The 22,702-nt window shown below is 36.2% G+C and overlaps 1 protein-coding gene across 6 annotated transcripts in view; it reads left to right on the top strand.

Annotated features, from left to right (window-relative positions):
- The first annotated feature begins 527 nt into the window (after positions 1-527).
- Dgkb (diacylglycerol kinase beta) overlaps positions 528-22,702 on the top strand; it is a 649,271-nt gene continuing 627,096 nt past the window's right edge. For all 6 annotated transcript variants that reach the window (XM_035445438.1, XM_035445436.1, XM_035445435.1 and 3 more), the window contains exon 1: positions 528-597. In XM_035445438.1, coding sequence (XP_035301329.1) covers positions 528-597 — 70 coding nt within the window. The remainder of the gene's footprint in view (positions 598-22,702) is intronic.

The raw sequence follows: 22,702 nt of genomic DNA, 5'->3' as shown, positions 1-22,702 counted from the left end.
CTAAAAATGATGTTTTTGTCTATCCTTGGTATGTGGACTTTATAAAACCAAACACAAATAAATTTACTTTGGTCAGCATACTTTTATAAGCAAAATGTTCTTCACATTTTGTGCTCTTAGTTACATTTATTTATGTGATTTGGTATTAGAGAAAGAACATCGAATGCCTTTAAAGAATGAAGAGGCAATTAAAGACCGAAAACACTGGAAATAAAATAAATCCATAATGTATTAGTTAGGACAGATAATCTTTACAGTTTTATGCCTATCATTTTATCTTCAGCATTTTACTTTGCTTCACATTGCTAATCTTTTGATCTTCATGTTTTTCTTTTTACAGTATTTTAACACATTGTTGAAAACTACAAACATCCACAGAAGTTTCATGTGGTCAAACTGAATATGCTGAGAGCCTGAGCTATTTCATTATGAAACACACGGTGTAGAATCTTTGAAGCATAGAGCTCTGCAAAACACTTGGATAAAGAATCCCTCCTCTGGTGTATAAGGCACTCCTCACCTAAACCATGACAAACCAGGAGAAATGGGCCCACCTCAGCCCCTCAGAATTTTCCCAACTTCAGAAATATGCTGAATGTAAGTATTCATATTGAAAATATGATCTAATTTGACATTTTTGTTAATCAAGGTATGATACATTTCAAGAATAGATCTCAGATCCTGTTTGTCTTGTGGACAGATGCAGGGTATCTTTTTTATTCACTAGAAGGTCAACTTAAAACTGCCTTTTAACATAAAATAAAAAAAGGAAAGAAATCAAATCAAAGTTAAACTGGGACAGCAGATACAAAACTAACCCTGGAAAACACTACTAGTGTTTAGAAATAAAGTGAGGACTCCAAAAGGGAAGGGTTATTGTGTTTATTGGAGATGTTGTTTCCCTTTCCTTTCTTGTGAACCTATCCATAAGGACCAAGAGAAGGGATCTTGGATACACTGTGTTTCACAGTAGTAACTAATCATAATGACAAGTTCCAAAGAAAGACAAGCAAATGTGTTTAATCAGTTCTTCTTCAAATTACAGACCATGATAGATCACTGCATAGAAAGGTAGTTCAGGATAAGTTTCATTATTCATGTACATTAAGAGGTTATGCATAAGAATTTTATGAAATAACAAATTGATAGTTAATTGAGAATTCTGTAAAAAAAACTAGCTGAGATTTTAGGATCATTAAATTTGCTGTTCATTCTCAAATCATCAAGATAACAAGGGAAATGGCATTTATTCCTCCAGGAGTTTCCCAGGTAATTAAGAAGCAAAGTGTATCATGATTACAATGATTTCTTACATAATACATTGCCATTATGAAAAGCAACTGAAAATATATTCTTTAATTCTTTATGTGAAGATTTCAAGTCATACACTTCTCTCAACATTCAGCACATGCCTTTAGCCTGTTAGATGTTTGGAGATTAGGTTTTCATGTGACAATTTAACATTAGGAATCAACATTCATCCACAGTCTATCTGAGCAGTAGCAAATTGGACTACTTTCCTTAGCATTTATTTTTTTAATTTTTCAATAACAGATTGTTATTTTAAATGCAGTAGGTTTTTAATAAATTCTTGATCATACTTAACATGCTAAGAGTACCTGTCAAATATTAATAAGTCAAATATTAAATAAGTATTTTCTATATTTTGAGGGACTGTAGAAGACTTAAATGATCTCCTGAAACCCTTTCCATAGCAAAATTAAATCAAAAGTGAACCCAGAGAACATCACAAATATCATCTCGTTTCTTACCTGATTGCAGATACTCTGCACATTGCTATAGTAGACCCTGTAACTATGATGCCTCTGTAGACTTCTTGGCTATTTTCAAAAGAAACAAAAGATGCATAGGATGAAACTGGGGCAGCATTCGCTGTAAGGCAGCCAGCACACTGAAGGTGTGTGTTGAAATCCTAATCCTATACCTGACATTAGGTAATTTTCATAACATCTCCCTACATTATTTTTGTACTTGATAACAATGAAATGATTAAAATAATAGAATTATTCATTGTTGTAAGTATCAAACTGAATAAGTTAGATTACAGAAGTAAGCAGGATGCCTGAAAAAATTGTTACTGCAAGCACCATGTACAATCATTGTATTAACATAGAGTAAAAATGTTGTGTTGTGTAACTGGATTTCTCTTATGAGACTAGAGCCTGTTCACAAGGTAGAAGCCTCCAGTGTGATTGGCTGCCATAGCTTTGTACTGTCCTGGCACATGCTGAAGGCAGCAAATGTGAAGCCTGCTGTGGCTGTCTGTAGCATGCTGTGACCAGGCTCCTGTTTAGAGTTGCAGGCTGAGTCACTCCATGGGCAGCATTTTCATTGAGATGTGGGAGGGGGATCGAATTTCTGTCTCCATACTTTATATAAAGTCATCTGAACTGTTGTTACAAGATAGACTGCTCTCACTCCAACTGTGTAGAGAATCGAGCTTAGCTCATTATTGTTCAGTGTATGTTTCCTGCTGTGGTTTCAGGGCACAGCTAAGGGTTAAAAGACTCCAAGTTTTGTCATGAGTAGGAATGTCTTCTGACTACATGAGATGCAATGTTTTCAAATGGTTCATTATCTGCATGCTGTCATTTTGGATTAGGTTTTTTGAATGCAGTGTATATAACGTGTGTTCTATTGCATGTAAGTTATTTTTGAAAGCTACTGTGTTATGGGAGGAACATTTCTAAACATTCATAAATTTCATTCTGTTTATAGCAGCTGACAGTGTAGACCCAGGCAAAATTATGGTGAATGGAAGACTGAGGTGCCTAATATTCTGATTCCACTGCAGAGAGGCACTAAGATAGATTCCATGGGAAAAACTGCCAGCTTTACAAGCAAATCTCTCTCTTGTTTTTTAACTTTTATTTTGAGAAAAGGTCCCATGTATCCCGGGCTGCCCTCAAATTCCAGATATAGCCAATAATAAAATTGAACTTCTGACCCTCTGCCCTCTGCCTCCTGAATGTTGAGTTTACAGAGCTGTGCTACCATGACCACTTTAAGATATGATTAGGATAGAATCCAAAGATTCCTGTAGAGAAGGCAAACACTCTACCAGCTAAAGTTAATACCCAGCCCCCCAAACTAATAGTGGGTATGATTAACTCCATCTTGTCTATGGCTTTTTAGTGCTATCATAACCAAGTGCAATGCATTCATATCTTTTTGAATACAAAGGCAAAATAAGCACAGTCACGACATAAAATTGTGGGAAAGATTTATTACCTAATGAAGCCAAGGTCAACTTCTGAGCCATTTCCTCAAAGGGAATATGGGGATTTTTATTGAAGGAACCTACATGTATAGGTTGATCCATTCCTAAGCATGCTCAATTGAAGACCATGGAGATTGAAGTGATGGACAGGGATGCTTCTGGGCATAGTCAACTTGTACCATAAAGTTTTAGATGACAACAAAAGAAAGGACACTTTGAAGGTCCATTAACACAAGAATATGCCTCTAAAGACGCCTGACTCACTTACTGTCTAAGGGCATAACCTTGGGAATTGTGCAAGAAATTTGATGCTTTCACAAACATTTGAACAAACATGTTAATGAATAAAATCCTTATTTTGGCTCAGTTTCAATGTAAAAATATAACAGCCAGGAAGGTGGTAGGAGAAAAAGAGAAAGAAAAAGAAGTAAATAGATGATAGAAGATAGATGGAAAATAGATAGGAGACAGAGAAAGATATACAGACAGATTGGACCAAGTGACTGCTAACATAGCAGGCACTCTCATTTCCCTCCTTTATTCTCTTGTGAATAAAAGTTCACCTGATTTTCAACATAATCACGCTTACAAAATTAAACATCACAGAATGTAACATAAAGTATAAGATTTTCATCTTTTTCAATTAAAAACATAGACTTTCACTTCAAATTTTTGTGGGGCCTAATAAAACATTGAGCAACATACATAATTGAAATTTATTGCCCTACTATAAACAATTTATAAACATTACCTCACCAAAGCTACAATAATACTGAGTGCAAAGTAAAGTAAAGTATCTTCTCTGAGGATTAACTCTTTCTGGTAAAGTAGCTGGTTTGGATCCACAGCACGGTGAATGACAAAGTCAAAACACTTGTAGTTTGCCTATATTTCTTATAAATTATGTTTCAAAAATAGACCAATCTAAAATTCATTACCCCATAGTTATCATCTACAGTTTCTTTCTTTTTATTTTGCATGCAAGACAGGGAAAGAAAGTGCAAAAATGTGCAACCCCTAACTAGAGGGCTGCCTCCAACATTGCCGGAATCTCAGGTTAACTTTTATCACTTGGCCAGAAGCATATTAAAGGCCAATCCTGTGGAAAGTTAAAGAGACCTTCTGTCCCAAATCTCCCTTCTGAATGGCTCCAGGTTTGAGTGGTTTAGTACATAGGGAGTTAGAGTGACATAGGAACCCCCATGGTGAGTGGGGCAATTTGAGTGCTGTCTTCTCTTCCTAAAACATGACCCAGGTCTTGTCTTCTTGGGGACAGGATTTGCATTTTCTTTTCAGGTAAACACTTTACTTTTCTGCAACTCACTTCTTATTTCATGAACCTGAGTGGTCTTGGATGACCCACTGAGAATGTATTTTGAAAAGGGTCCATTTTTACTAGCAAATTGCTGGTTCCCATTTCTCACACTCCATTTTCACTGGGAGCTGGAACAGCACTTCGGTGCTATTTACTGCAGGATGATTGGAATTAAGAGGGAACCAGGGTTTTAATTTATGAGAAATCTTGACATGATTAGTTAAACATAAGTCAAGGGAGATGCTGAAAAGGGGCCAGAAGTGTCTTTCCCCATTGGAGCATAACAATGTTCTTCCTAAGACTAGTTAATGGAAAGCAAAGGGAGAGCTTCAATTCTGTAGAAGGAACTAGAGAATGGTGGAGAGACAAGCAAGGTGGTGGGAGAAGATAATAGTTTGCAATGAATCCTTTTTATACCAACCTGGACAGGGGTCCCCATACAAGTGCACTGGGATGGGTCATTTATGAGTCTCGGTGTTGCTCTGTCTAATGAAGATGCAGACTTCAATGCTCTACTAACATTTGTTTGTTCTCTTCACCAAGTCTCACTATTCCTTTGTTATACACCTGGAATGGTGCAAGTAGGACTGTAGGATGCTTGTTTAACAGGTTTGAGGCCCTAGATTCAATCCATCAATCCACACACTAAGAAAAGATAAAGGAGAAGACAAGACATATAAGAGAAGAGAGAGGGAGGAGGAGGGGGAAGATAAAAGAAAGAAGAAAAAACAGATATATATATATATATATATATATATATATATATATATATATATATATCAGGAAAGGAAATGAAGAAGAGGAAAATCTTGTAGCACTCTAATAAAGACATTTGTTCTCATTTTAAGAGATTAATTCCTCTCCTTAAGAAATTCCTCTTCTCACACGAAAACCTAATTGTTCCCTTTCGATATGTTTTGTGCTTTGTCATACAAGATGATGTGGAAGAATAGAAAAGAACCCTGACAGTGTATATGTGCTTGAGAAGTCATATGCTCGTGTGTGTCTATGCATTTCTGTTTATGAGTACATGTGTGTATGTGTGTTTATATATACATGTGTATGCATGTGCCAGTGTGTGTGCATGCACTCTGGATGTGGTGTACATTCAATTCATTGTTAAACAAATTAGATCACATGCTAGTCCTCTTTCTAATTTATCATGCTGAAATTTGCTTTTACTTCTGTCTCATGCCACATGTTACATCAGCTCTATTTTGGGAGGACAAGGCACTTACTGCTAATTACTCTCTTTATGCAATCGAAAGGATGAATGGCAGACTGCCAGCTAGCATACAGTCTGAGAACACATAATTTTGTGTCAGAGAAAGCTGGATTTCAGTCCTAGTGCTGTGGTGTGTGCCTTGCTTTCCTAGGACCACTCAGATTCTGGTGGTTCAGTGTAGAGAAACATACCAGGTGCTTTGCAGTCAATTCCCTTGTTGTGACTGGTGGCATAGAGCTGGTGATTGAGGTGGTTTAATTTCAGATACCTTATTTTTCTCCTTTGACTTAAACCTTTTGACTATACAGTCTTGGCTTACCTCCATTGTTTTGACTTTCACTATTGGCCTTAAATTTGCATTTGAGGACCTATTTTAGATGCACCTCTCATTTCTGACCTTAGTTCTTCTGATTCACATCAATGGACTTTCCAGCTCCTGGCCCTGACCCAGACTGTATTTCTGGAATGTAGGCTGGCAACAAAATGTCTTCTGTCTCATCTCTGGCTGTGTTTGCTAAATGCTTCATACTCAATTTCCTGCTTGTCTGCTTCTCTTTTGTGTATCTGTCACCTTCATTCTTTTATGCTTACATCTCGCATTAATAAAAGATAATAAATATATTTTCCCATTATTTTAGGCCCAAAAGAATTGTAATTTGGACAAATTTTTGACATTCATTTAACACTTTCACACTATCAAAAATCAATTTATTTAAATTTGTGATTCAATAGAGTAATACTGAAGTGTGACCTCTGCTGAATATTGTTCAAAATAAGTCAATATCTGCTTAGATTTAAATTCTCATACTATTTCAGTATGTTGACAAGTAGTGCTTTTGTTCCCTCTTCCTATTAAAATTTATAATTTTTAAAAACTACTTCTGATAAACATTATTATAAAAAACCCTTGTATATAAATAACATCATCACACAACAAAATTAACCAGACTTAAGGTTTATACAGCTTCATGATCTAGCTATGAAGCTTCACGTTAAATCTTACACTTTCAGTACTAAATGAATTTTAGACCCTCCGTTTATCTACACTGTATGAAGGAAATGGATTAGAGGTACAAAATGGACTATAACATAAACTGTTTTCCTAGTTCTAATTCTGTGATGGACTTTTTGTTTTTGGTGTTAGATAACTCCATAAAGTATGTTCTATTACATTTTTAAAAATCTGACCTAATATGAGTTTGGTTCAATTTTGTATTCAAGTATAACCCTGGTGTGATGGAACAGCCATCACCTTTTGAAATTGGCAGAAGAAAGAGGAAAAAGCTTATGAATGGTTGCTACCTCTGAGACTGTGTCTCACTGGCAGGAACAGATAATAAATGTCTTCTGCCCAAGTTACTCAGACAACTACATTGTACTTTCAGCTTGTGGAAGAGGACAGTCATTCTGTGTTCCCTGTGTTCAAAACAAAATATATGAATATCATTACTATGCCCAGTATCAGAGGAGGAAATACAGCCTACTATTCATTTTAGACCAGAATCAAGGTAGTGAAAAACTGTTTACAATTTACTTGAAAATTACATAAGTCAATCACTTCAAAATTCCATTTCTTCATACATAAAACAAAAGTAATAGCCTCCATCTCGAAGTAATAAACCCATTTGTTAAACATAATTGTGCAACCAATTACAAAAAAAAAAATTCTGAAGGTTGTGTTATTTCTTCTTCTTTTTCTCTTTTAGAATAATTTTATTGATTCTTTTGGAATTTACAACATGCACCTCAGTGCCATTCACTTTCCAGTCCCTACATATTGACCCCTCACCCCTGTAGCATCACCCCAAAGAGGAAATTTTAAAAATATTAATTAAAACCAAAACAAACTGCCTTAGGGTTCCTATTGCTGTGAAGGGACACCATGATCACAGCAATTCTTATGAAGGAAAAACATTTAATTGGGGTCACTTGCTTACAGTTCAGAGGTTCAGTCTATTATCATCATTGCAGGAGCATGGCAACATTCAGGAAGTATCTGAGAGTTCTCATCTTTCAGGCAACAGGAAATTATCTGAGACACTGGGAAGTATTTTGAGCATAGGAAACCTCAAAGTCCATCCCCACAGTGACACACTTCCTCCAACAAAACCATACCTACTCCAATAAGTCCACACCTCCTAATAGTGGCATTCCCTATGAGCTTATGGAGACCACTTACATTCAAACTATGATATAAGCCCAACAAAATTACCACTTTGCTCCTCCATCTTTCCTACCTCTCCCACACTTCTGTCTTTGTCTTAGTGGCATTGGATGTGGTGTGTCATGCAGTGTCCCCTTTTTCCACTTAGCTTAATCTGCAAATGTTTTTTCATAATGTGTTATTGGTCAAGTTCAAGGCTGGCTTCTGGTACATCATCAATGTTGGACCCACTCTGACTCCTCTCTGATAACCTGCTATTGTCTGGAGTCATGGACTTATGTATGTTAATGATATGCTTCATCCTCAATTCTGTTGTACTTTAAACATTGCTATATTCATTAGAGATTGCTTTCATTTCCACCTCATTCATTATCTCAGGAAGTAAAACAAGGGAGAAAGTAGAAACACAAGTTGACTACTTCATCAATTACTGCACGCACCATGAATATGGTATATTTTCTTCTTAGGCCTCATTTTCATATCTTATAATATGAGAATGAATAGTATAATACATTTATTTTAAAAGCCCTCAGTCTATGCAGAGAGACAAATGTTATAAGTACCTAAAAATAAAGCAATCATTTAAACACTATAATTTTAAGACTTTGATTTTTATTCAGTTTCATATGGGTAGAAAGTAAGAAGCAATGGGATTTTAATTTTGATTGACAATAATGCAAAGATGTTACAGAAGCAGAGATCATGTAATTATTAGAACAGATATATAGGGATGAAAGAATGTTATTTACCAGGGATGAACCTGTAGTACAAGTATGCTTCTTGTCTAGTATGCTTCTGTGTACATGGCTGTGCTGATAAGTCCTCAGAGTAGGTGTGAAAAATTCAGCAATAATCACAAATGTGACTTGGTAAGTACTTTCAGGAAAAGGTTGTCTTTCATCACACTGAGGATACTAATTTTGGGGGTGGAGAAATATAGTATATTTTATGGTGAATGTATATATGTAATGTACTTGAAGAAAGAGGTACTGTTTGATATGCAGAGTTACATGAAGGTTAAGATATTGAGACAGGAGAACAGTTATGGGAGAGAACTTCTGGAGGAAAATGAACAATGTACTCTCCAATTAAATTTGATATCTAAGGAAGAGAAAGGAGGTATTTTGATTTGCCCACCTAAGTCAATGTGATTCATTTAACTCTAATATGGCATATAAAAATGACAAGTTTACAGAGAAAAAAGAGTATTTTGATGTTGAACAAGTGAACCTTAAGACTACATAGGCTTTCATACTGATGTGTTATGATAAATCTTTCTGCCAAAAGCCGCTGAGCCCCACTGCCACATGTGTGCTTTATGCCAGCTGCCTGCCCAAGTTAGGCCCAAATGAATACACAGAAACTTGTATTAGGTTCAAAGCTGCTTGGCCAATGACTAGGATTCTCATCTGTTAGCTCAGTCTTAACTATCATAAACCTATATATTTTATAAGACTTATCTTATTGGACGCCTTATTGGCATCCCTCCTTGCCAGTGGATCACATTGAGCCACTGTTGCAGGAGCGGATGGGAAAAGAGGGACCCTTCCTGTTTCTCCTTTTTTAAATATGAGTCTCCTTGCTATGTCACTTCCTGCCTGGATCACCACTTCTCTAATACATTTCTCAGAATCCTCTTTGACTCCTTGTCTCGTCTAACTTGCTGTCTCTTTGGCCAAACAGTATTTTATTTAACAATTAATAAGATAAACATACAAAGAAGTACATTCCCCATCACTGATGTATAAATTAAATACTTTGGCATAAATATTTGAAGCTCAAGAAAGAATTCAAACTCAGGGATTTATAGTGGTGTGCTGTTCCATAGTGAATGGTCATCAAATCAAGGATGTATATATAAGATGGATTAGGGAAGCCCGCTGAGAATGACGGAATAATGTGGGCAAACAGTGGGGAACACTGTGAGTGAAAGAACTAGAAAATGGAAAACTTTGCTTTTGTATTTCCATGATGAAATACAATGACCAAAGCAATTTGGGAAGGAAAAAGTTTATCTGGTTTATACTTCCATATGACTGTTCTTTAGCAAAGGAAATTACAACAAGAATGCAAAGGTAGAAATCTGGAAGAAGGAATTTTTGCAGAAGGCATGAAGGGTGTTTACTATCTTGTTCTTCATTTCATGCTCAGCTTGTTTTCTTACAGAACCCAGTGTAAATGGAGTTCTTAATTGGTCTAAGTAATAAAAACCAGGAGTCAGATGTTGAAGGACATGCTGATTAACCAGAGAGGAGCAAGCCACAGCACACCTTACTTCCATAGTGTCTCAGCAGACAAGAGAATGATATCCTATTTCTCCCTGCTTATATCCTATTGCTGACCAGCTACCTCACTTCCTGTCTATCTGACAAGACCTTTAGACCTCTATGGTTAGCTAGTGGCAAGCTCCATTCTCTGAGCTTCAGACAGGCTTTATTTGTAGAAGCAAGATATCACCACATCACCATAACCCAGGACCACCAGCCCAGGGATGGCACTTCCCACAATGGGTTGGCCCTTCTGCCATAAATCCCTAATTAAGAAAATGTCGTGTAATACTGGCTTGCCTACAACCTGATCTCACAAAAGCATTGTCATAATTGTGGTTTCCTCCTGTCAGATGTTTTTAGCTTGTGTCAAGTTGAAATAATACCAGTCAGGACTAATTTTATAAGAAACCCAGGAGAACGATAAAGCAATAGAAACCAAATAAAGCTGGAAACCAGTAAGTGAACCATTATTCCACAATCAAAAGACAAAAGTATTTCAGAAGGTCAGGTTTATTTGAACCCACTTGTGCACACCTATAGTTATGATACTCAAAAGGGTAAGACAGAAGAATCACTACAGGTATAAGGCCAGCCTGGTCCCCTGATGGAATCTAGGTCACTCAGCACAACATATTATGACTCTTTCCCAAACACTCAAAAGCAAACAGACAAAAATAACATCACAAAGGATAAGGTCTAAGGATTACCATAATGTGTGCAGATTTTATAACATTTCAAATTTCAGGGGATTGGAGGTTATTTTTAACTATCTACCTACCTAACATCTATCTATCTATCTATCTATCTATCATCTATCTATCTAATCTATTTTAGTGTGGTGAATTCAGTGAGATGAATGGAAAAGAAACAGTGGGTGGAATACCTATGAGTCACTTTGTAAAATGAAATGAAAAAAAAAAGACTATGATAGCTAAAGTTTAAAGGGTAAGTATAAGGATTTTAGTCATCTCAATGAGAGAAATAAGGGTTAACAGAGAGCAAAACTTATGTGGGTGACTCTCAGAGGAAATAGTTTGTGGCAAAATATTATAAACCTATTGACAATTATTGGTTTCATTTTGGAGTACATTTAATTTAGTTGGGTCTATCTATAGTGTTTATTTTTGAAACAGTAGTTTGAGGGGTTGCCAAGCCATCTAACCATCTTAAACTTTAATCTCCTCTGCTGTATAATTAAGGAAATAAAGAAGCGTATCTCAAAAGAGTTTCATAAGACACAAGTAAAATATTGTGGATGCAATTGCCTTGTAAACAGCAAGCTACCACAGTAAGTTAATTATCACTTCTATTGTTATTATGGAGTATTCTGAGCTTTTGTTCAACTATCTTTGCATCCCCTGGAGTTCAATATCTCTGCTTTTCCCAAGCACACATTTCTATTTTTATTATTTGCTGAATAATGCAGTTTGCTCCTTTGAGACTCAGTGAGATATGGCCTTGAGCTCAAACCAGCTCTCACTTACCTCTTCTACACAGTTTATCTTCAAACCCCAGAACTGCTTTATAACCTTCCCCAGTATCTGAAGACCCCATTTTTCATTCCCCAAACTGGCTTTATATGAATGAATGCTGCCAAGTTTTGAGGATTTGAGAATTTTTTCCCTCCTTGTGATGTATTAGTTAGCATGCTGGGCTGGCAAGATGGCTCAGCTGTTAGAGACTAGGCTCCCAACCAAAAATATAAGTTAGCATGCTGAATACTCATGGATGCTAGAATACCACGCCGTGGGTCAGAGGCAAGAGGCTTCATGAATCATGTTGGAGTAAGCTGCATATAGCTCATGTGTATAGAGATTCCTTTCCTCAATCCACATAGGAGAATAAGAAAAGGGGCAGGTCACATTTTTACAGGCAAAGAATTAAGTTGTGTGATGAAGTTAAGGAGCTTCGCATCTTTTGTAATGGACAATAAAAATGCCTACTCTCTACTCAAAATAGTTACAAAATATATGATATAAAAGATCCTTGAAATACTAGACTGGAATTCAGGCAGTTGCCTGGTATCTCTGCTTGCAAAATCTACAAAATATAAAGCAAGCCCAGCAGAGTCTTTCAATACATAGAATATAATAGCATCCATTAATTCCATAGTGTCAAGAGGTGATGGGCGTGCATATTTTCCTTTCAGAGGAAACAATTATTTGTTTGTTTCTGGTCTGTTACATTCCTTTGCATCCCATTTTTGGCCTCCATTTTCAATGTAGGAAGCTCACCTACTTTCTATATTTATCCCAGGAACATAAAGCAGAATGATGTTTCTGAGTGTTTTTAGATCATACTCATGAAAAATGAGCTTAAATCTGCTTTATTTAAAGAAAAGATTTCCTCTTCACTCTCTTTTGAACCCTTCCTTATACCCCTCCCCACACAAACATAAACACATACTCAAACTATTTTCTCTCAAGTATCAGACACAATTACCTTATTATTAATTTTTTTATTATCAAACACAGAAAAGGAGGATGTGGGAGAAGGCAACAAGTGACCCCTGTCTAGCCACATATTCGCCTTTGCCAATTGCTTTGAAAACTCAGCAAGGGAATGAATTCCAGAATGCTGATGTCATTTTTTCTCTATCTATGCTATAGTGCCTCTGGCAGGGAAAGGGATACTATTGGAGCTCCTGCAGCTGCCAGAGGGTGAATGGCTTCAAGAAGCTATTCAGGTTAGTTATCACAGTTTGCCACATAGAGACAAGTTACCCAGATGTTTACAAACATCAACCAAGTGTCTATGGCTCATAGTTTCCTAATGAATGTTAGGGATTAGTTATGTTATTTAAAAAAAATAGTCCTATTGAAATTCAGTCTTGAGCAATTGACTTCACAGCTCTGCTGTAGTTAAGTGCAATTCCATAAAGAATCTAAGATGAAAAAACTCAAGATTTTCATGAGGCAGAGAACTCATTCTAATCAAAATGGGATATGATTTAATATGACAATTATCAATATTAAATTGTCTAATTTTTATGAATGTGTGTATGTTTGTGAATATTCATGGAAAAGGATACTATTTCCCCAATCCACCTTCACTATTCATATTTACATGTGAAAAATTTAAATAAAGATAAAACAGAAAACATTCAATAACATGGGGTTCATTGATGTTATCAAGTTATTTCTAGTAACTTTTTGTTCTAGGAGTCAAATGATCTCTAGTGTCTCCCCTTCCTGGATCTTAAAGATGGTAGATACCTCTCAGGATCTCTGGGGAATAATGTTGAAGCAGCATCCAGTGCTGCTACTGTGGATGATCACTTCCACTATACCAGGCTTTTTCTTTTAGGGTCACCCATCACCCAAATCATAACATGGAGATTTCTTATTAGTTCTGAATGTTCAGCCTGGCTTACGTTCATTTTTGACTAGCTATTTTAACTAAAATTTACCTGCTTCTCTTTATCTACCTTTTGCCTTCAGGCTTTTTACTTTTCTTCCTTCCGTATACCTTACTTTCACTGCTTCTTCTGTCTCTGTCTGTCTGGTGGCTGCCTGGCTTCAAGCGCTGGGCATCTTCTTTCTTCTCTCCTCTTTTCTTCTTCTCATTCCTCTTCTCATGAGCTTAGATTTCTCCTCCTATTTATTCCCTCTGGCTGTCATCCCATATTATCTCTTTTCTGCCTAGCTATTGGCCGTTCAGTTTTTTATTAGATTAATCAGGTGCCTTAGGATGGCAAAACACTGCAACACATTTTTACATAATTAAACACACATCCTTATATAGTTAAACAAATGCAGAAACAAGTGTACCACACCTTTACACAGTCAAAGTAATATTCCACATAATAAACAAATGTAGCAATCTTTGCATAGTTAAATATTCTGAAGCAGTCGACATTGATCATTCTTGTGCTGCTAGGTTGTTGGGGGAAAGTATCAACTTAAACAAGCTACTGTAAACTTGGAAGAGGGAATATCAATTGAGAAATACCCCAACAAGTTTGCCTGTGGGTAAACCTAAGGGGCATTTTCTTGACTACTGACCAATGTGGATGAGAAGAGTGGTGCCATGCTTATGCTCATGGTTCTGTGTTGTATAGCAAAACAGGCTAATCAACCCATATATCAAGCCAGTAAGAAGCATTCTTCCACAGTCTCTCTAGTTTCTGCCTCCAGGTTCCCATCTCTAGTTCTTCCCCTGATTTCCTTCAATGGTTGTCTGTTCTATGGAACTGCAAACTAAAGTGTTGCAACCTCTTCTCCTCAAGTTGCTTTGGTCATGGTTATTATCACAGCAATAGAAACACTAAGCACAGTTCTCAAAAAGTGATAAAATCTGCCTTTTGTCAACCCTCTCTCTGGTGAGTGTACCTTTTAGCACTTCTTCTTCTAAGCTAATTGTGTGTTATTTTGTCTAGCAGTGTACAGAAACTGCAGTGAGAAAATAGTTATTTAAGCAATCTCTGGAATAGGTCATCATAGAAAAACAAGTACATGAAATGCCCACTGATAAAGTTCTATTCATGATATTACTCGCACGTCATTCTATTGCTCTCAAGTCTACATTACATATGAAATGAAACAACTCCTTCTTGCTTGTTTCATTTTCTTCTAGTCCTTCAATTAATTATTGAAAAAAGTCCCAGTATAGTAATTTTTGTGTGTTTTGTGGTATTCATGAAAGTGTGTATCCTGAGACATTTAAATACCACTTTGACTTCACTATGATCATACAACTTGACAAAAAAGCATAAGTTGCCATCAATCTCTCTCATAAAGAGGGGGTAATGGTCAGTGCTTGTATTAGTTATTTTAAATTGCTGTTTAAAATGCCCTCACCATGGAAACTTATAAAAGAAAGCATTTAATTATTCTTATAGTTTCAGGGAATTAGAGTCCATGCTGGTGAAGCAAATGCATGGTGGCAGGAACAACTGAGATCTCACTCATCAACCCAGAAGACTGAGGCAGAGAGAACTAGCTTGAAATGGAATAAGCCTTTTGAAACTTCAAAGCCCATCCCTAGTGACAAACCTCCTCCAACAAGGACACACCACCTAATTGCTTCTCAAACAGTTGGACCAACTGGGAACTAAATATTCAAACATGAGTCTTGGGGAGCCATTTACATTAAAACTGACAAAGTATCTAAAGCAAGCTAGAATAGATACCAGTTAACAACACTAGTCTGATTACAAGTTAGAGTTCTTTAAGCAACAAGTCTCTAGTCACCTCATTATTTTTTTAGGTACATCTGGGTTCCATGATTTACATTCTTAGGTCTTTTTTTTTTCATTCATTTATTTAGCTCATAAATAAAGTCATGCAAAATTATGATACACATATGTTCACAATGGAATGGCTAAATTAAACCAATTAACTTGTTATATCACACATATTCATCATTTTTGTTTTGAGAACACTTAAAGTATACTATCTCACAACTTTTAAAATATAGCATATTTTTATCAACCGTATTTATCATGCTCTCAGTAGACCTCAAGACTTCACAGAGTCCATGCCTCTTGTCCAACTGCAGTTTTATATCCTTAAACCAGTGTTTTCCCCATTGTTAAAAAACCTACATTGAAGCCTAATAGCCACAATTCTGCTCTCTGTTCCTGTAAGTTCATCATTTCTAGGTTACACATAAAATTGAAATTGTGTGGCATTTGTCTTCCAGTGTGTCACTTATTTTTTTTTTGGCAAGTATATAACTTTACTACTTACTAAAGATGAAATCAAATTTTCATGCAAAGGTGAGCACTCTCTGAAACACCTTGGATTCATCACATATTTGAGTTTCAATTAATATATATATATATATATATATATATATATATATATATATCAGAGGTCCAACTGTTTGGGAAGCAATTAGGTGGTGTGTCCTTGTTGGAGGAGGTTTGTCACTGGGGATGGGCTTTGAAGTTTCAAAAGGCTTATTCCATTTCAAGCTAGTTCTCTCAGCCTCAGTCTTCTGGGTTGATGAGTGAGATCTCAGTTGTTCCTGCCACCATGCATTTGCTTCACCAGCATGGACTCTAATTCCCTGAAACTATAAGACTAATTAAATATATATATATATATATATATATATATATATATATATATAGAGAGAGAGAGAGAGAGAGAGAGAGAGAGAGAGAGCAATAATGGCAATATGTTATGAATCAATAATAGCAACAGCTTTTCCAGGTTCTGCAATCATTTGAACAAAATTGTAGAGACATCCAGCACACTCCATTTAAAAACAAAAAACAAAAAACAAAAAAAACAAACAAACAACAACAACAAAAAAGTAAAAACCAAAATCCCAGAAAACAGCGCAGTTCTGTTACTCTTGTGGTACTTGGCACCATTTTTTTTTTTAAATTAGCTTCTCAGTCATCATCTGAGAGGAAACCATTCTGAGCAACATCATTAAAACAGCTCTGATAAAGCACAGTCACTACTATGTATCATAAAGCAGGTCCACATATGAGTGAGTACATATCATGTATGTCTTTTTGTGATTGGGTTACCTTGCTCAGAACGGTTTCTTCGAGTTCCATCCATTTTCCTGCAAATTTCAAGATTCCATTGTTTTTTTCTGCTGAGTAGTACTCCATTGTGTAAATGTACCACATTTTCTCTATCCATTCTTTGGTTGAGGGACATCTAGGCTGTTTCCAGTTTCTGGCTATTACAAATAATGCTGCTATGAACATGGTTGAACATATGTCCTTGTTATATGAATGTATATGCCTAGGAGTGGAATTGCTGGATCTTGTGGTAGACTCATTCCCATTTTCTTGAGGAGTCACCATACTGATTTCCACAGTGGCTGTACAAGTTGGCACTCCCACCAGCAGTAAACAGTGTTTTCCCTTGAGGTCCAGAGTGTTACATTCGCATTCATTGTAGGGAAATGAGTGTAATACCCAAAGATGGAATGAATATTCTTCCCGCTCAGCCCTTTACTCATAATCCACTTTTTTTTGTTTTTTGTTTATTTGTTTGTTTTTGGTTTTTTGAGACAGGATTTCCCTGTGTAGCTTTGGAGCCTATCCTGGCACTCGCTCAGGAGACCAGGCTGGCCTTGAACTCACAGAGATATGCCTGCCTCTGCCTCCCGAGTGCTAGGATTAAAGGTGTGTGCCACCAACCCCTGGCCATAATCCACTTTTATTTATTAGTTCAGACAGTGTTAACTGTTTGGGTTTGTCTTAAGCTGTTCTAAGATCTCTAATAAGACACTGTGATCAGCAGGATGGCCAAATCCAATGCTCTGGAATCTTGTGGGAGTCTGGTAAAGTACACAATTTACCAACTTTTAGGTCCCCATTCACACAAATGTTCCTTGTTGGGGATGGTGTCTTTTTGATGGAAATCTGAGGAGTTTTGTAGAGATACCACTCCTATAAATATTAGACCACATTTCAACTGTCTATTCCATACCATATACCCCAATCTCAGCTATAAGTCAGACATTCCTTCTCAGTTGACATACCATCCTTCCTTCTTAAAGTAATTATATTTTATTAGTTACCATAGACTCTGAATACTTCTTAGGTTTTTGCTCAGATTTAATCAGAGCCAGAGAATGTTTAAGTATCTTAGAGAAATGGACTTTTACAAGTAATGAACTATGTGTTACAGCCAGCTTTTCACGAGACTCAAGTAGCTCCCTTTCCTAAGCCGTCCACTCTAGTCTCCTTTCTATATCTTTCATGTATGGCAAGGTTTCTTATGCCTTATATTCTCTTTCCTGAGTGGTTGAGAACTTATCCTAGCATCTTCTAACACTTTGAATATTTGCTTTCTAGTAATAGCACAGACCTCAGAGAAGCTTCTCTTCCTGCATCCCATTTGTGTGCCAGGATAGTTCTAATGTGTAAGTTTAGATTATTAAAATTGTTCAATTCAGGAACTGTCTTAATAGTCTAATCAGTATATTGAGATGTCAACACCTGAAAAAATCTGATACATTATGTGCCACATACTAGAGTACACAGATAGACTCAGTGGTTGCCTCAGATAAATCAGTTTGCTCACAGGCCTTCTACATAGAGACCTCAAAACTTTTAATACACATTGCATAGTAAATATACAACATTTGTAAGCAAGCTCCCTTACCCAAATTTTCCTAGAGGGAATTTCTTTAAAAGATCTTTCTAATAAACACACATGATAGTGCTTGTTTCTGGCTTTCAAAGTTTAGTTTCATTTGGTGAGTTGTTGGCTAGAGTCTCATATTGTTGGTGTTTGTCTCTCAAAGCTCTTAGGCTATCCTTTATTATTGGTCTAAACACCGCAGTAGAGCTTGCTGGAACTTTCCATGCTATGCATGAATTTTTTTTCTTTTCAGAGGTTTTTACATTTAAATGAGAAACAAGCTTGTTTACATGTCAATCCCTGTTAACTTTTCCCTCCCCTCCTCCCCTGTCCTCCACCAACCTCCTATCCCATCCCCTTTCTGCTCCTCAGTGAGGGTGAGGCCTTCCATGGGAGAATTTTCAAAGTCTGTCATATCATTTGGAGCAGGGTCTAGACTCTCCCCCATGTGTCAGGCTGAGAGAGTATCCCTCTGTGTAGAGTGGGATCCCAAAATCCATTCATATACTAAAGATAAATACTGATCTACTACCAGAGACCCCATAAATTAACTAGACCTCCAAACTGACATCCATATTCAGGGGGTCTGGATCAGTTTTATGCTGGTTTCCCAGCTATCATTCTGGAGTCTATATGCTCCCCTTTGTTCAGATAAGCTGTTTCTGTGGGCTTCTCCAGATTTGTCTTGACCCCTTTGTTCATCACTCCTCCCTCTCTGCAACTGGATTCCAGGAGTTCAGTTCAGTCTTTAGGTATGGATGTCTGCTTCTGTTCCATCAGCTACTGGATGAAGTCTCTAATGGTATTATTTAGCTTGGCTGGAATCACAAGTAGTGACAGGGGCTTATGAACTATGCTTCAAGCTCATTGGCCTTTAGTTCCACAGGGCATGAGAACTGAGCTATAGAATTATACATGTAAGTCTAATGGTAGCATTATTGGTACCAAGTTAAAGGTATATTTCTCTGTGTTTTCAAAGTAGAATATGGCCCTGGGCCCTGGGATCTATTATTTCCAAACTTGGAAGACTTCAAATGTCCAAAGCTTACTAGTCAGTGCCTTGACTTTTAGTGACTCTGCATACAGTTGCATTTAGGTTCATGTAGGCTCAGATGCCTGGTTTCAGATCTTTACTCTTAGTTGCTCAATTGAACTACTCAATGGCTAGGAGCTATGATTCTTAGACTCAGCCCTTCATAGTCTCTCTTCTATTCTTGGCTCTTCTTAGACTTTGCTCTAATTGTTCCCTGGAACAAATTAGCTGCTTCCACCCATGGTGGTGATTGAGGCATTGTAGCCCCGATATTCCCTAAAGGCCTAAAGTCCAGTACCTTCCAGTTGCTAGATCTGAAAACCCCATTTTTGTGTCTTCTTTAGGAAATCTTCTTTAGACTCTTTACTCATGGTGGAGTTCTTAAGCAAGCAAAAAAGGCCATTTGAAGGAAGGTTGGAGGGGAAAATGACAATGCAATGTAAAAAGGCAATAGGCAAGAATCCTTCTGGGTGCACTCAAAACCACTGAAAACAGCGCAGACAAAGTGAAGCTGCCAGGAATCAGTGCCTGCTGTTGCAGTTGTGAGGAGAGGAAGGCCTCCTGAAGCACAGGTCAGGGCTCCAGCAAAGCCTGGGTCACAGTGACCGAGAAAGGAGTTAAAGAGGTCTCCCACTCTTTTTCCACTCACAGCACTTTTGTCTACAATTTTTGACATCATTGTATGACTACAACATTTCCTGTTTCCATTTCCTTCCTATAAACTTTTTCATATACCCTTCGTTGATCTCTTTCAAATTCATGGCTTATTTCTTCATAAATTGTTATTGCATGCACATGTGTATATACATATATCATTCCAAGTATATGCTCAACTTCATAATGTTACAACACTTTTTGGTGTAAGAAAATTTTACATGACTTTGGTTATGGATATATATATATATATATATATATATATATATATACACATATATATATATGTATATAAAATGTGTAAAAATTTACTGATAGTATGATTCTTAATATGCCTATAATTTTATAATTCATTAAAGATAGAAGCCAATTTGTATATTAATATAACAAATAAGATTTTTTTAAAATAAAGAATGGAAATTAGATTGAATTTTGATACACAAGTTTTACAGCATCTTCAATATATTTTCATGGTCATCAATATTATGATTTAAAACTGTCAACATTGACAATGCCATATATGGCAGAACTATGTTTAAGATGAACGGGAAAATTGTTAAAAATTCTTTCCCTGATCCTAAGCCAAATTTACTTAACAATTTCTTTTAAAACCCAAGTCAGCAAATCAAATAAAATTTGTAAAAATGAAAAGTTTAAATTCTATTACACCACAACAACATAGACAGTAATTTGATAAGTATATGCTGAGAGGTCACAGAAGAACAATATTAAAAATGTTGCTTGTAATTAATCTATCATATTTTTGCAAGAATAGAAAACTTCAAATATACAGTAAAAACACTGTGTTACATATCTAATATATAGTCTTGAATGTGAACTAAGTTAGTTTCCACATTATTTCTTGGCATTGCAATGTATGACAGTGTGCATGCTGGGTATTCAGAACCAAGAGTGCAGTAGATTGCAATTGCATGGAACACACTGACAGAAACTCCTTAATCTCATTGGGTGTTTGATTTTTGAATTGTCTGTTGTTCAATGTTAAGAAACCTCCTTCTCTTTTTTTCTTTCTCTCCTCTGTTGCCAAATTTTTCATCACGCCTCCTTTCAGTTACTTTAATCCAACTCTACACTTTAGGAAATTGTAGAGAATTTTCCTTTGTGAATCTGTGGAATGTTTGAAGCCTTTGGAGTGCCATAAGGACAATGTGGTCATTTACCGAAAAAAAGGGTGGCATCTAGAATGGCCTTGGGAAGCTTAGCACAGGGGAAGTGACTGATAGCTGTCTACCAAGTGACCAAACCCCTAGATCATGAAAACTTTGTTCATCTATAAGTGAAAACATAAAAGATGAATAAAATAAAAGCATATGCTGCATTTAACCATCTCAATGATGCTTAGACTACTCAACTAACCTTAAAAATTTGAGGCCTTATGATCTACCAGGTTTAGGTTCGGTCTTCACACGTCAGAAATCCCAAACAATGCCTTCTTCAGTTATTTTCTGATAACACTATTGCACTGTACTAAAGTGATTAGGTACATTCTTAATCACAAAAGGAGTAATATTGTGAGTTACTGATCAAAATTACAAACAGATGCAAAGCGTAGAAGGGAGCATATATTCTTTTTTATCCTGCAAACTTACAATGTTTCTCTTCCTTTTGCAGTAATTTATAACATGTTATCCACATACCACATGAGTCCCGTGTGGTTAAAGTTAGCAAAACTACTATTTTGCTCTCTTACCTATGTAGTATATATAGGTCAGCTACTTAAAACCCATGGAGTCATACTCTGAAAGTAATAGGTATTTCAAGTAGTTCATTTAAAAAAAATCAGTCATATGAAAGGGTTTATATGATGATATTTATTGTCATTCAAAGCTTATATTATATATAAATACAATATACTTATCTTACAATTTACCTTATGTTACAAAGACAAGTGATATTGTTCCAAGTAGCTATGCCATAACTATGCTAACACATAAATAACAAGCCTATAAGATTATTACTTATTATTATTGCTATTATAGCCATAGTGCAGATGAGGAAATTTATAATTAGAGAAATTGAGACATTTGCTTAAATTCATAGAGAGCCTTAGTTATACAACCTTCCTTCAAAGCATTTACAGAATTCCAATATTTAGTTGTTTTGGATGCTCTGCTTCTTGATTTATCATTATTGGAGTAATTACTAATTAAGAATAAAAGTACATACCAAGTAGATCATTTCCTAACATGGATAAGGAGACAGTGGAATTTTCATAAAGGATCCAGGAATTTCTATTCTACCATAAATTGAATTATTCATAAAATATACAAGTATTTTGTAAGACTACGATGATTAAAAGTAATAATATTGGTATTTCCTGGAGTCCCCTGGAAATAATGGATAATGTTTCGATTATATCCTTGAAGGTAGGTTTGAGATGATTCTGGTAGGAATTGGGTGTGTAATCATTTTGAAACCAGAAAAGTACTCATGAAGTAATCAGAAGTTATAGACAGATGATTCCATGAGGAGACATATTTCTGTCAAGCAGAATCTATTCTGGGCTTTAAAAGAGGGATTGTAAATTCAGGCAAGTTATTTTGCTTAAGCCCTGAACAAGCTTGCCTCATTTTCACTGCATATCTACTACTACAAGTCCCTAAGCAATGCCAGTGAAATACAGAAGGCTGCCTAAGACAACAATGATATCACAGCTTGAGTGCAGAAAAGGAAGTAAGACATTTGTGTAATGGATAAAAGGAGATGAGGCAAATTAGTCAAG

This window comes from Cricetulus griseus, chromosome 5, assembly GCF_003668045.3.
Source record: "Cricetulus griseus strain 17A/GY chromosome 5, alternate assembly CriGri-PICRH-1.0, whole genome shotgun sequence".
Lineage (NCBI taxonomy): Eukaryota > Metazoa > Chordata > Mammalia > Rodentia > Cricetidae > Cricetulus > Cricetulus griseus.
The sequence above is the reverse complement of the archived record's forward strand: the minus strand, read 5'-3'. Positions and strand labels throughout refer to the sequence as shown.